This window comes from Convolutriloba macropyga, chromosome 5, assembly GCF_964194025.1.
Source record: "Convolutriloba macropyga chromosome 5, txConMacr16.3, whole genome shotgun sequence".
Taxonomy (NCBI): domain Eukaryota; kingdom Metazoa; phylum Xenacoelomorpha; order Acoela; family Convolutidae; genus Convolutriloba; species Convolutriloba macropyga.
In genome coordinates this window covers 55,114,218-55,128,854 of record NC_134472.1, presented here as the reverse complement: position 1 = coordinate 55,128,854, position 14,637 = coordinate 55,114,218, and the positions used below count along the sequence as shown (strand labels likewise).

The window sequence follows — 14,637 nt, the reverse complement described above, 5'->3', positions numbered from 1 at the left end:
TCTGAATTTTGAAGGATCATATTATAGGTTTACCCCGGGTCGAGGTGTCACCGCTAAAAATCGCTAAAAGATGTAAGATTTGCGGTGAATTTGAGTAAAAGTGTAAGATTTGCGTTCAATGCGATGAATGCGGTGAAAAAAAAACTTTTAAGCGGTGAAAAATTTATTTTCAGCGCTTAAGCGGTGAAAGAAAATTTTTCGCCGCTACAAGCAGGATGCAGTGAAAAAAAATTTTCACCGCAAAATTCAACGCAATTCTTACAAAAATTCACCGCTAAAAGATTCGCTAAACGCATTCAACGCTAAAAGATGCGGGTGCTTTGCGGTGAAAAAAAGTTTTTTTTCACCGCTATTCACCGCTAATCTTACATTATTTTTTGACAAAACTTCGACCCGGGACCTCATTTTGAATAAAACAACGTAATTACTTATTGCAATCAATATCTATATGCGAAATGCTTCTAGTTTTTGGTGTGATAATCGGTTCTGAAGATTATTTTCTCGGCAACTGGCGAGTCATTGTGCCACAGAAAGTATTTTTTGTTTTCGGGCGTTTTGTGGTCAACAATGACACTATCTTCCCAAATTTTTTCCACTTTTCTTCTATTAGAGCAACTCTTTGCTCGTTATGTTGATTCAATGTCAACACCATTATAGTGAGAGTAAAGTTTGGGACCTTTGTGGGTTGCGACCCCACAATCTCTTAATTGGTTGCAATCCTGTCCTCTCTACTGAGCCAACTGGTCCACATTGCGAGAGTCTTACTATGCTCTTCTATATTGAGCTATCATTTCAAGCTCCATCTTATGATCACAACTTATTTACTAGAGTGTATACTCTAACATGTTCAATTGTTCTGCCGTGAAAAGATCGATACGCTAAACATGGATATCAGTGGCGAAAATGCACGCCACTCATTTTTATGATAGCGTAATCAATTTTACTTGAACTCACTTTAACATTCTTCAAATGGCCGAAAAATAAATATCCTGAATTTATTTTGCCTATTTTGTCAGTGCCAGTTATGAGACTAAAATTTCATACATGACGTGGCTAGCACCCAATCGGCAATTGGTTTTCTGAATCCGCAATTAGCAATGAGAGACTTTTAAGCAATTATTTATCAATCAGATTTTTTTTGATTAATTGGTTCCAAACAAAGTTATTAGCAACTATTTTAGTAGTGCAGTCTTGTTGCGATTCAAAGAGGAGTATTGGTATTCTACAGGTTTGTTACAATCCAAAGAATTTGGATTGCATTAATACTCTGAGTTGCTTACAACACAAGAAACCTGAATTGCATCGGGTCGCTGTCATTTATGACTCCAAGAGGCGTTATGGCTTTCTTTTTCTATGACTCGAACAGCAGCTATGGTGATTAACTGCGCTCACACAAAAGTTGTGGCAATTATATTAGTACTGGCCAATTTTAATTGATTTTTCAGTTGATATTTTTTTGTCTGACCCGTTTGACTTTGTGTCTACAAAAACGGGACAAACAGTTAACGCCCGTGAGGGAGGGTATTGGGTTCTCTTAGAGCCTTTCTGTTGACCAGACAGTGTGCGAGTTTGACGCCGCCAAACACCTCCACTCCAATGCTCCTCTTGCCCCCCCCCTCACACACACACACTCCCGTGCATCCTCCCCCAACGCCACACTCTCAGCACGCCTCCTAAATCAAAATAAACCTTAGCTAGCAACTGAAGAAGTCAACCGCTGAACAGTCTTTCGAGAGCATTTAGCCCGACGTTAGCCAGTTCTATTCTATTATGTAATTAGTCGGGCTGTTCTGAAACATGACTAGTAGTCAAGGTAGCGTGCGTTGAAGTTTTGATTTTATTTAATCGTTAAACAGAATGGAAGAGTGACGAGAAGAGAGAGAGAGAGAGAGAGAGAGAGAGAGAGAGAGAGAGAGAGAGAGAGAGAGAGAGAAACAGACGTTTAAATTAACATTTCAATATAAGCATTCAGGTTAAACTTTTTTCGAAAAGTGAAATTGAACCAATAACTGTGCTAAACCCATAAATTTACTAAATTGTTAAATTTTAACCTGCAGATTGTCGATAAAAGCAAAATAATTTACGTAATTTAGAAATTTTGGAGCAACATGCCTGAGCAGATAATTCAATAAGAGTGACAAACTGAAAACAACTAAATTCTTGTTTTTGAAAATTTTTTAGAGTAACTTTCAGCCACTTTACAGTTTAAAATTATTATAAGGTCTGCGGAAACAAAGAAAACGACTCTATAGCTTCCATCAGCATACTGACTCCCGCGTTAACTAAAATTTTGTATTAGAAATTCCCTAAGAATTTGTATTAGAAATTGAAAAAAAAAACATAACCAACTAACGCCGGAACAATTGCTCTCAAACGACCAGCGAGCGGTTGGCTTCATCAGTAGCTAGTCACGCTTGACTCGACTCTGCAACTATAGTTTTCCAGCCTTGTAAGTAAATAAATCAAATAAAAAAACTGATATTTTAAAAGTTTGCAAAATGTTGCAAGATTTAAAAAAACCTTCCAGATTTCAAAGTGAAAATGTTCAAACTAATTTTTTGTCTCTTGTCTTTTGTCAAGTAATCCATCTGCTGACTTAAAAATCTTCTTAGACCAGTAATGATCGTTAAACTCAGAAAAGGAAAAAAATGTTCAAAAATTTTGAAAACAATGGCAAATTTTAGCAAAATCTTGCTAAAATTCACGATATTGAAATCTTCAAAACCATTTCATCGTCTCCAGAGACTATCCACTATCCCTATTTCAAACTTTAAATAGTTTCACTGGCTCATAAAGATCCATACACTTGGAACATGATTATAATTTTCCAAACTTTTGAAAAAAAATTTATCAAAAAAATAGCAAAAACTGGAGTCATAAAAATATTGATAACCATTCCACTAACTCTCATTGGTAATGAGGATCAGATATGATGACATTACGCCAAATAACAGCAGCTGAGGGGCGGCAGCAACAGAAGGAGAGAGGGGGGGAGAGAGTGAGAGAGATAGATAGATAGATAGAGAGAGAGAGAGGTGGCTTTTTCAAGCCGGCTTTCAAGAAAAGCGAGAAAAGTGAGTGTGAAAAACTTTGCATGAAGCGCGCAAACTCCTGATCACATTCTTATTCAAATCAAATTAATAGTTTGAACTCTAATTCTTCCAGCAAACATGGCTATAACTCTTGACATCTCTAACAACTCGTAAATGTGCGTTTATAATCTATTTTATCAATCGCAAGCTATCAAACATTCTTTGCAACTTTGAGCTAATTGTTTTTGTATTTTTGCACGCTTTTTCACAGTTTTATTTATATTTATACTAATCATTTTTGTTTTTGTGAGTGGGTTTGAAAGTGAAATTTTAAGCTAAATTATTGACTTTTTGAGTGAATTGCTATTTTACGTAAATTCCGTCGAAGAAGATGATTTAATTTTGACAAATTTATAAATTTTCATCTTAGTTCTTCTGTTTTTATGCTTTTTGGATATTTTTTGGGACCAGTTATTTATCGTCTACCTATTTAGAAAATTTTTAATGCTCTATTACTGCATTTTACAGATGAAAATTTGAATGGCCACCTTTCAATGAAACAATTGAAGAAAATTAGTTTTAATATGTTTTGTTAAATTTTGCTCTCTCGAAGTTTTTTTGTTGTAATGAAGGCGAATCGGTAGTTACTGATTAAACGCAGGGACATACCAAACATCCCTAGAATTCGACATCTCACAAATTGTACGGTTCTTTGTGCAATAATTTTGTGTTACGAAATTAATTTTTATTTCGCTACCATTGCTTTTTTCTCAGATTTAAAGATCAATCAATTTGGATTCATTTGAAATTTTGTTCGGCATGACGTTAGCAGATTCTCAACCTAATGGACTTTTTGCGTGAACTAATTGGCCTGGAGTTGCAACTTCCGACAACTTTTTAGGGAAAAATTTTCAGAATTTGTTTTTATCTTTTTTGGTCCCAGTTTTTCTGTAAAAAATTGATCGCTGAAAATGATCTGAAAAAGTGATCTTTTATTTTCTGCTGAGTACGTTTTGCTGGGGTCTAAGGGAAATTATACTTTGGGTCCAATCAGCAATATTCCGGCTAAGCTTTTTTGAAAAATGAGCCAACATGAAAACCGGAAGTTCAAGGGGTTTGAAAAAATATAATTTTTGAACCAATTCCAAAGCTGAGAAAAAAGAAAGTGGTTGTTTCGTTCACTACTAGTTTTCTTTAAAAAGAATGTTGTACGTTTGCAAAACGCTTTGTTATGCAGGGTAACTTTCGATTGATTGCGTAGGAACCACAATTGTTATTATTATTATTATTATTATTATTATTATTATTATTATTATTATTATCATTATTATTATTATTATTATTATTATTATTATTATTATTAATATTATTATTATTATTATTATTATTATTAGTATTATTATTATTATTACTATTATTATTATTATTATTATTATTATTATTATTATTATTATTATTATTATTATTATTATTATTATTAATATTATTATTATTATTATTTTTACTGTCATTTTAATTATTAATAAAAATATTAATATTAGTTTTATTAATATTATTATTACTATTATTTTTATTATTATTGTTATTATTATTATTTTTATTATTATCGTTATTATTATTTTTATTATTATTATTATTATTGTTATTATTATTATTATTATTATTATTATTATTATTATCGTTATTATTATTATTATTATTATTATTATTATTATTATTATTATTATTATTATTATTATTATTATTATTATTAGTATTATTATTATTATTATTTATCGGAGTTTTAGAAGAATTTCAATGAATTTCAACTAATTTTCCATTCCTCAGAATATTCAGCTACACGCCCGTTTTGTATTTTGCTTTGTCTTGACTGTATATTGGCCTACTGCTCTTTGGCAGTATTTATTACAAGTCAAATACATATTCCTTGGTACATATCATTTTGTTCATTTTCGACGAAAAGTTTGAGAAAAGTTGTTACAATTTTACACAGTTTGATATAGTTTTGTCCTTTTGTTTCACCATGAGAAATTTTTGCTTGCTTAAAATTGCTTGTGAGAAGTTGTGTCAGATTTTCTGATGTCTCGATGGAGTCAAATAACGCTTTACTTTTGGATTTGTACAAACTGAAAAGTTTACCGAACTTGTTGTAAATTTTGGTTGGGTTACTTAACTTTTTTGATGATTTTTTTGTTTCTTCCAATATATCATCGTTATTATATCTTCTTTGACGCTTACTTCTATCAGAAACTGTGTTTTTTGGACGGCTGTGTTTTTTGGAGTCGTTTGGGCTGTGTTGCTTTTAAAATCTGGTCACGAAGTTTAATGATTTTTGAGGAGGAATTAACGTTACATTACAAATTCGGTCACGCCTAAACAGGAAGTGGAATGAAGCTCGGTTTGAGTTAAATGTTTTTAATCTGAATTTAAAATTGAGCTAATAAAGCGGAGCTAATGTTGAGCTAATGTGAAACAAAAACTCGCTTTCCTGCTAGGGGTTTTTTGTTCACATGCTGAAATTTAAATTTACTTTTACTGTTCTTTCATGTTTTTGCATTTTTGATTGGTTTTCCTAATGCACTTGTTGTCAACTATGGGTCTAGTTTTTTGGTTTTTGAATCGAAAAATTTTTGAATTGTAGATCAAAACTTGTCCGGCTATGTTTTTTTGTAAGACGTTTTTACTCATTTTTCCATGACTTGATATTTGAAAACGGGATAAACAGGTAGTACACAGTTGGTATTACGTTTCATTGAAAACCATGAGCCGTAATTTGCAGTTTTTCAAGTGCTCAAAATTTTCAAATACTAAGGAGGTCTAATCTTTCGATGAGAAGATCAGTTTTGTAGTTTTTGAATCAAGAATGGTTCAGTTTTCGAGTTTTGTTAGGTTGATTAACGTTTCGCGAGTATTTGATTATAAATTTTCTGCCTGATTATTGTGCTACCTGATTCGATTAGGCAAAGTTATACAATTCAAATGATAACAATTTTTTTGCAAAATTTTAATTTTTAGGATATTTCTTGTTTTTTTTTCAGTTTTCAATCTTTCTAGTTTGCTGAGGAGAGATTTGCCACTCAATAGTTTACAGAGACAATAAAATGGTTGTGAGGATAGTATCAACATAAAGTTTAGCAACCTTTCAAAAAGTTTTCAGTATTTTCAATAAAATTTGCAGTTCTTTTGAATAAAATTTGCAGACTTTGAATAAAAGTTGCAGGACTACTGCAAATCATGCCTGCAGTAATTTGCACTACAGAGAGATTGAAAACAATTTTAACATTTGCTGTTTTTCAAAAGGATTTTAAAAGGTTTGCAAAAGGTTTCTTATTAGCGACTTTTAAAGAAAAAAATTGCGCCTTTTTTCAGTTTTCTATTAACTATTATTCTTTGTTTCAGTTTTTGTCTTGGAAGTCCAATAAACTCTTTTAAAGCTCGTGCTTTTGTTGTCAGTTAGGAAAAAATTAAGGATAATATTTTGGCTTTCATGTGGTAAGTTTTGAGAATTTTATCAAACTTTTTTTGTTTTTCTCGGAGTTTGTTAAAGTTGTGAGGCTCTTTGTCTGTTTGGCATGCAATGGTCTGCCGGTCAGGTTCAGTATTTTTTTCGGCCACTTTCTGGGATTGATTTTCAAGAATTGTCTAGCTATTTTTTTGATTTGGACTTATTTTTTTCGAATATTGACTTCTGGTTTAGAAAGTTCAATTTGATTTGTTTTCTATCGTTGAACCTTAACAGTAGCTTCCCGGCTCGAGAAAAATTTGTAAAAATATGCAAGATAAGCGTTGAGAACTCGGTTTTTTCACCGCAGATTTCGTACATAATTTTGCGGTGAAATGAGGTGAATGCGGTGAGATTATGTAAGTTCACCGCTAGAGTAAGCGATGAACTTACAAAAATTCACCACATTTCACCACTTACTACTTGTTACCTTCCTTGCATTCGAACCTCTGATCTCCTGCATGTCAGCCACTTCTTCTTCCACTTCGCCACTTCTCACTAAAATCTAACTTATTTGTTTTGAATTTAAATCAAATTCACTTTCTTTTTTATAAAACATTTACAAATTTTTGTAGGATAAGCGGTGAAATTAAAAATTTTATAGGTGAAATGTGGGGAATGCGATGAAACTATGTAAGTTCACTGCTTACTCTAGTGGTGAAATTTCATAAATTCATCGCTTAAAAAAGTTTCAAAAAGATGTATGGTTATTCGTTAGTAAATTTTCTGTGCGTCTTTTAAGAAATGTATCTTTACTTTGTTGAACGAAGGACAATTCAAAGCGTTTTCTAAGCGGCGAAATTATGTTATTTCACCACTAAGTTAACCGGTGATTTTATGTATTTTCATCGCATTCGCTGCTGATCTTACATAATTTTTTTCAAAGCGGGGAATTTATGTAATTTCAGCGCTAAATTCAACGATGAAGTTATGCTACCAGGTGATAAAGGTTTTTTCAACGCATTCACCGCCTGATATATGTAACTTCACCGCATTCACCGCTTATCTTACATAATTTTGCGTTGAATGGTGGTGACACCTCGACCCGGGTTAGTTTCTAATATTTAGTTTCTAGGAACTGCTGATACTTTGTGTCGGGAGGTGACCAGATCCACTAGTCTATTTAAACAGGAGACAAGACACCCACTCGGACCTACCCCCAACCATCCTCCTCCCCACCACCAATCCAACCCCCTTATCCACCAACCCATTCGTAACCCCCCCCCCCCCCCACCCCCAAATAACATCAACTGCCTCTCATCAGAGATTCCCATTAGCCACTATTCACCCTCAACATCACATCAGCTTAAACTAAAAACTTTTTCTGCATATTTGCAAACACTAGTTTATAGGCAATTATTTTTGTCTTTTCTGTTCAATAATTCTTATATAAAAAAGGCTAGTTTAGAGACTACAGTGCAAAGCTTTTCGAATTGTTTCCGGTATTCTACCGGCAAGTTTTTGTGTGACCGAATTCTTGTCAAGCGCTTTTGAGTTTTTGTCCTTAAAGCGGACAAACATGTATAGATGAGGGCATTAAGTTCTCTCATCAGTCTGAAGTTTCTACGTATCCGTTTCACCGAATCAGCGAAGCAGTTTAAGAGACATCAAATAATGATATGAAGGGCGGTTCTAAGAAATCTCCTCTCTTTAACCCCCCAACCCCTTCACTTCATTCACGTCATTCCACCGTATTCACACACACTCTCCCCTCGCTCACCCCTTCTCCCCCCATCCTCACCCCACCCCACTGCCCTCAATTGAAATAGTCTCCCTTAGCTGCACAGCTAACTACTGACGGAACTAACTGCTCGCCAGTAGTTTAAGAGCAATTTTCTCGATGATATTCGGTTATTTTTTTATTGAAAAGTTGTTAACAGATTGTTGAGAGTAGACATTTTAATACGGACATGAAGCAAAATTGGACAGCAGTGACGGTTAGAGTGATGTGATTGAACAACAAAATGTTTTCCTAAATCATCAAAATTCTTCAAAAATGATGACAAGTAATGGAACCACATATAAGCTCTTTCAAATGTCACAGCATGCATACGCATTTTCTCAAAATGTAGAGGGGTCTTTTTTACTTCGTCTCAACCAAAAGTGACAAAACTGCTAGAAGTGTGTCTTTAGAATATAGAACAGGTTGGCAGAAAGATTGCCGTGAAAAGTACACGTAACTTCTCTTGATGCTAATACAACAAAACCACTGAGTTAGGTGACGGCAAGTTTGTGGTCGGTCTCTAATTGGATCAGAACTTAAATTTTATTTTACAATTTTTTTAATTGTTTGGTTCATAAGGAATTAAGTGAAGTTCAGCAGCCTCTCACAAAACACTGATTTTCTGAGTTTTGAATTTTTGACTTTGTACTGACCATTTTCTGGCTAGCTATCCTTTTATATCTTTGCCAGCAATGGTAATAGGAACAGTATGCCCAGCAAAAATTGATTAAGGTATGATAGCTTTCCTAAAGGGTCGGACTCTAAAATCAAATTTTGAAGAACATTTATGAAAATTGACTTCGAGGTAGTCGGATCAGACTAACTGCTGCGAATATCGATCTTAGTTGATCTAATTTAACTATAATAAAAGAAAAACGATCAAAATTTTTGCTGGCCAGTTTTGTAATGAAAACATCCGATACTGTTTAAATTCAGCTTCAGGTAGTGCTGAGAAAATCATGCTGAAACCGAATTGCCGTTAACTTAGTAAAACTCGAGCTAGCATAAGCAACTCGCGCTGCATAACGCAGCTGCTAAGCTTTCACCCTTTAGATCTAATTGAAAGAAAACATATTTGCTTTAAAAGATTCTTCTGCGATGTTTTTTTTATACGTGGTCAACATTAGATCATAAATAATAATACTGATGGGTAATTCCTATAAAAAGATATTGGACTCAATTTTAGTCCTAACCTAGGTTTAGTGTAGCCAACATTGAACGCGCATGACATGACACATTTTTAGTGCATGAGTAGTAGAAAAAAGGCAATTAAAAATTATTCTTATGGAAACATATTTGAATGCAATTCTTTATTTGTTTTCGGACCAATATTTCCCTTTACAACTGTTCTTCTGCCCTTAACAATAGTTGAGTTTTTGAAAACAACAGTTGATATCAGCAGAAGCGACCACCGTTGTGGTGTACTATTTGGCATTAAGTACAAATTTGGGCAGAATTTAAGACATAATTTCTCTGAGTACATATTTTATTATGTTCTAATTTCGGAAATGTATTTTTCAGTGGCTTTAATTTTTTCAGAGCTAGCTGTCCTATTTTTTGCCTACTATAATTAATTGAATTTTTTATTGACTTTTTTTCAATTTTCCAAAAAATCATGAACATTTCTCGATAGCAAAAGTATTTTACTACCCTTATCTATTTACTGCAAACACTTTGCATATCTTGCATAAAACTTGCATAAACATTGCTCAACTTTCCATAAAAATTCATCATTGTTTGTCTGAATTACCTAAAATAATACCAACTGTGTGATACCTAATAAATCTTTTAATCATTTGTTTTTAATCTCAATTACATTTGAATTATACTAGAAAACAATTCGAGTTCAACAATTTTTTTTGACGGCACCTGATTTTGAGCTTAAAAACCGGCAAAAAGCTTGCAAAAAATTCTAAATATCTAACCGCTGTTCTAACGAAAATTTTTTTGAACCGCAAAAAATTTTTGCTAGATTTTTTCTGAGTTTGTTGAACCAGATTGTCAGTGAAGTTACTTTAAAAAATGCTCTTTTTACGGATTATTGGCAAAAATATAGGCAAAAGATTATCAACATGCAATGTGTCCCTATCAAGACAAACAAAGGCGGATATTATTTCTAGATTGAGCTCATTTCAAATGGAATTTTCTTAAGCACTATTGTAAGTTTTCGCTTTCTTGTGTTTGTTTTTAACTCTTTTGTTTCCATTGTTTCACAAAAAACAAAAAATGAAACTGTGCAGTTTTCAGCATACATTGCGGCCAAGTTTTGTACTCTCTTTTATTTGTGATTGCAAACTAAAATTTTTTTAGAATGATCAGAAATTGATGTTGGTGTGCAGTTTTCAATTTTTGCAATTCCTGTTTATCAATGTTTTTTTTTGTAAAGAATAAAATTATAACCAGAAAATTCAAGCAGAAAGAGATTGGTTTTTTGAAATGAAGTTAATGTTGCCTATCTTAGGGTCATGTTGACGCAAAAATTAAAAAAACTCATCCTTGTTCTCATTTATGCCTGTTTCAAAAATGTTTATGTACTCAATACACCCAACAGAAATTCTTATAAATCAATGTTTTGACGTTCAGTTGAAAAAGCTAAGAATGGAATTGCAAAGCTATTTTGGGATGAAACTTACTTTCAGCAAAATCACTTTTAACCTTTATCTGGCGATGCAGTTTGAACTTCTTCGGATAAAAAAAGTTCAGAGGGTAGAATTTTTGTTTACGCCGTTTCAGTTAAAAACGGGGCAGCGCTGTTTCAACTAAAAGTAGTGAAAACTTCTTGAAGTTGAGTTTATTCGCCAGTTGGTCTCCTTGCGCATATGTGAGTTTATTCAGTTTTCACTTGGTGAATTTTGGAACGAATTCAAGGCTCCGATTGTGTTTCTCATCTTTTTAATTTTCAATATGAAAACAAACATTTAGTAAAAAACATTTTTGAATAAATTTTTTACCACCCATATTTTCCCCATCTGCAATGAAATTGAGTCAGTTATTACTAGGAAATTTAAAAAGAACGATGTATTTTAAAATTTAAACGCAAAATGGAAGATCATGCAGCAATGAGAACCTTTGAGAGCAGTGATGATAGGTTGAAACTAACTTACACGAATCTTGGAAGTTGAATGTTTGTCTTGCAAGAAAAAAAGTCATCATCTTGTAAGGTCTTGAATGATATAACTTTTCGCCACCACTTTGTGAGATCTTGCAAAATAACCATGCTGTTTGCCTGAGAGACCCATTATTTAAATGCAATTTCAGTTTTGTTCAATTTCAAGAAACACAAAAAGAAAGTTTCAGGAGTTTCAAAAACATGCAGAGCTGAAAACACAAAATAATTTATTTCTCAAAGACAAAATAATTTATTTCTCATATGTCACTTCTTCTATAGTATCCCCTCAAAGTGTAAGGATACTATATAGAAAAAGTCTCCGAGGGTATATATCAAATTGTTTTTAAAATGCATATTCAACTTTTGATGACTTGCGTAGCATTTGACAGTTTGCAGCGTTACATGCAGACGCTCCTCGTCGCTTTTCCTTGTCACTGCATATTACCTCTATCACATTTCGACTATTTAAAAAGATTTAGGCATTTAATTAAGCAGATGTCACTTCTATGATACCTCAAACTTGTTTTGTGCAAGTCATTCAATTAGCATGCAAATAACTTTCAAATTTCCGTTCTCAATTTGTTTTAACAAACTGCGCTTGATTGGATGGATGATGGTGTTTTTCTTAATAATAATGTCAATACCGTCAATTTTAGTTTTAAAAAAAATGGTCTGGTAGTCTTCTACAAGGTTGCACTCATGATTTGACATCTCTGATGCTGACCTTTTCGTAAAAATGAAAAAAGAGCTGAGGAACGCTGCCGTTTTGACGTAATTTAGAAAGATGAACAGCATAAACAAATATAGACCTTTCAAGCATAATTGACTCGAAACTAATCTTCTCGAAGTTCATAGTATACGAATAACATCTTATATCACTTTTGAAGCAAGATATATGTAATCAATGTTCTTACATGCATTAACCATAATCAGTTTAATATTTAACTTTTCGTTTATTTTTTACCACAGAGAACCACGCTTTAAGATATATTAACAAAACTGTTCGCAAGTAATTTATTCAAATAACAAATGCGAAAATGTTTGCTTATGAATCTAGTCTTGAAAGTTTTCACAGAGGTGGGCTGAAACCAAACAGAATCAAAATTTTTCAACCCAAAAATCCAAACGCTCAAACTCGAAGACCCTTTGTTGTCGATTTGCGCAAATCGGCGAGAACCCGACGAAGTCAAACAGCCAGCCGAAGTTCGGCCATATCGACGAAACCAACATCGGCAAGAGTTGATACCAGTGTATCACGACGTTCAGCGCATTCTGTCAAGTTCGAAGACACTCATTCCGTTTTTGGCTCAGTTAGCCGACCGGATACCATATTAGGAAGTTACAGAGATTTCCCAACGGATGACGAAACCGACACGGAAACCAAAGAATTGAACGTCGGAGAGGTTTTTGAAACGATTGATCACGAACTCGAATGGTCTCGAAGCAGAAGTCGAACTGAATTGATCGATAATATGTCGAGAAATTGCTTGAACACTTTGAACAGATTGTCAATGTCGCACCATCACATGAACAAACAAATTTCGAGTCGTCTCCAAAGTAATACGACACGAAGTAGCAGTCGGCGGTCGTCTTCGTCAACCAATCCGGGTCGCCCATCCTCAGCTATGGAGATCATACGAAACCGAGCTCAAGAGAGCATCTCATTGCAATTGATACCGACTACACCAAATGCTCGGCCTTCGTCGGTAGCGTCCATGTTTAGTAACGAGGACAATAACTCGGATTACGATCCGTCGGGCAAAACCGAGAAAAGCGGCAACATTTTTGGGTTGAATTCGGCTAGCATGTACCAGCACGTTTTGTCGTCGGGAGGGGGTCGGAGGGGAAAAGGGGCATTCGAAAGCGTGAAGCCCTGCAAACGGATGGAAAGTATCCTAAACGAAGACTTAGCAGCCGTCGTGAACGATTTATCTCGACAATGTTGTGATGTTCTTGGACCGAATTTATGCACTGAGTGTATTAAGAATGTGAAGCAGTTTAACAACTTCATTGCGTACCATCAGAAACACCCTGACATTGATGAAACAGCAATGACACTCTATGCGATTCCTCTGATTCAGAGGATGTTTCCTGAGCTACAGCGATGGCAAATTAAAGCGAAACTAGCCTCAGGTTAGAAGAGTTGTTATAGGACAGGAAAAGAAATGAACTTCTTGATTTCGGAAGGACCTGGCTTAATATTCTGAACAAATAGAACGATGGCAGTCTAAAGCTGTCAAGACATCTGAACTTAGTTTGCAACGTTAATAGCTAATAGGATAACCGAGAGGTAAGGTGTGTGATTCACACGCCAATGATTGAGAGTTCAATCCCCTGCCTCCGTGTAGCTGTCTGTGTAAGGATGGGCTCTTACTTAACCATAGCTTCAGGTTGACCATAGCCTGACCAATGTTGGCTGCAATGATGGTACCACGCGAAAGTTTCAGACGCAAAAAAAAGTGGCCATAGTCACTAAAAAATGAGCAACGCTGCTCACAGCAAGAATAGTCTGAAATGTGGGGAATAATAAGAAAAAGGGCAGCTGAGAACAGGCTACTGTAGGCCTAATGCTGTTCCGCTGCGATTACGCAGGAACCAAAATTATTATTATTAATAGTTTAATCCACGAACTAGTTTGCAATTAGTTGTTGATGGGTGTGTTTAGTTGATAATTATTTTTTGATCAACGTTCTCATAAGAACCAAATACTCTAATGTAACTTGGAATTGCATCGTTGCATTCTACCTTTTGCGCCCAGCTTTTGCATATAATAATAGGAACAAATTCCGATCGCCATTAAGATAAGAGTTAAAAAAACTAAAGCAGCTGGTAATTTTTTTGTGGTTGAACAGTTCAAATAAGGTAAATGGTTTTTACTCAGTCTCAATACATTTTTTGAGTTCCACTGTTGACTTTCCAGGTGAGATAAGCCAGCAGTTGAAGTTAAAAGTGAACAGATCCAAGGACATAGAACTATTTGACGACCTAATGACAGACTACCTACCTGAGAAGTACAGACGGAAGAGAATGCGAAGACAGAGGATTGAGGCTGGCAAGGGAGTTGTCAGAATGACCCCTGCTGCCACTGCACTTACTTCTGGTGCTGCTTCTTCGGTTGTAGGAGCAGCTGAGGACGAGGTTCTAACAGATGGAGGGTTTGAAGTGGCAACTACTCTAACTGCAATTCAGATACATACTACGTGCAGCCCTTTAACCCTTGTAAGGCGTTTATAAATCGATCTTTTAGGCATTTGGTTTTCTAATCATGATT

At 34.5% G+C, this 14,637-nt stretch overlaps 1 protein-coding gene across 1 annotated transcript; it reads left to right on the top strand.

Moving 5' to 3' along the window:
* Positions 1-12,300: 12,300 nt before the first annotated feature.
* Positions 12,301-14,621, top strand: LOC142340105 (uncharacterized). Its single transcript, XM_075390534.1, has 2 exons — positions 12,301-13,499; positions 14,287-14,621. Exons 1-2 carry the CDS (start codon positions 12,404-12,406, stop codon positions 14,598-14,600), a joined length of 1,410 nt encoding a protein of 469 aa, XP_075246649.1. The 5' UTR covers positions 12,301-12,403; the 3' UTR covers positions 14,601-14,621.
* Positions 14,622-14,637: the final 16 nt, after the last annotated feature.

Coding starts and splice junctions, on each gene's coding strand:
- LOC142340105 (XM_075390534.1), top strand. CDS start 12,404: ATGTTTGCTTATGAATCTAGTCTTGAAAGTTTTCACAGAGGTGGGCTG. Junction 13,500..14,286: donor TAAAGCGAAACTAGCCTCAG/GTTAGAAGAGTT, acceptor TTGACTTTCCAG/GTGAGATAAGCCAGCAGTTG.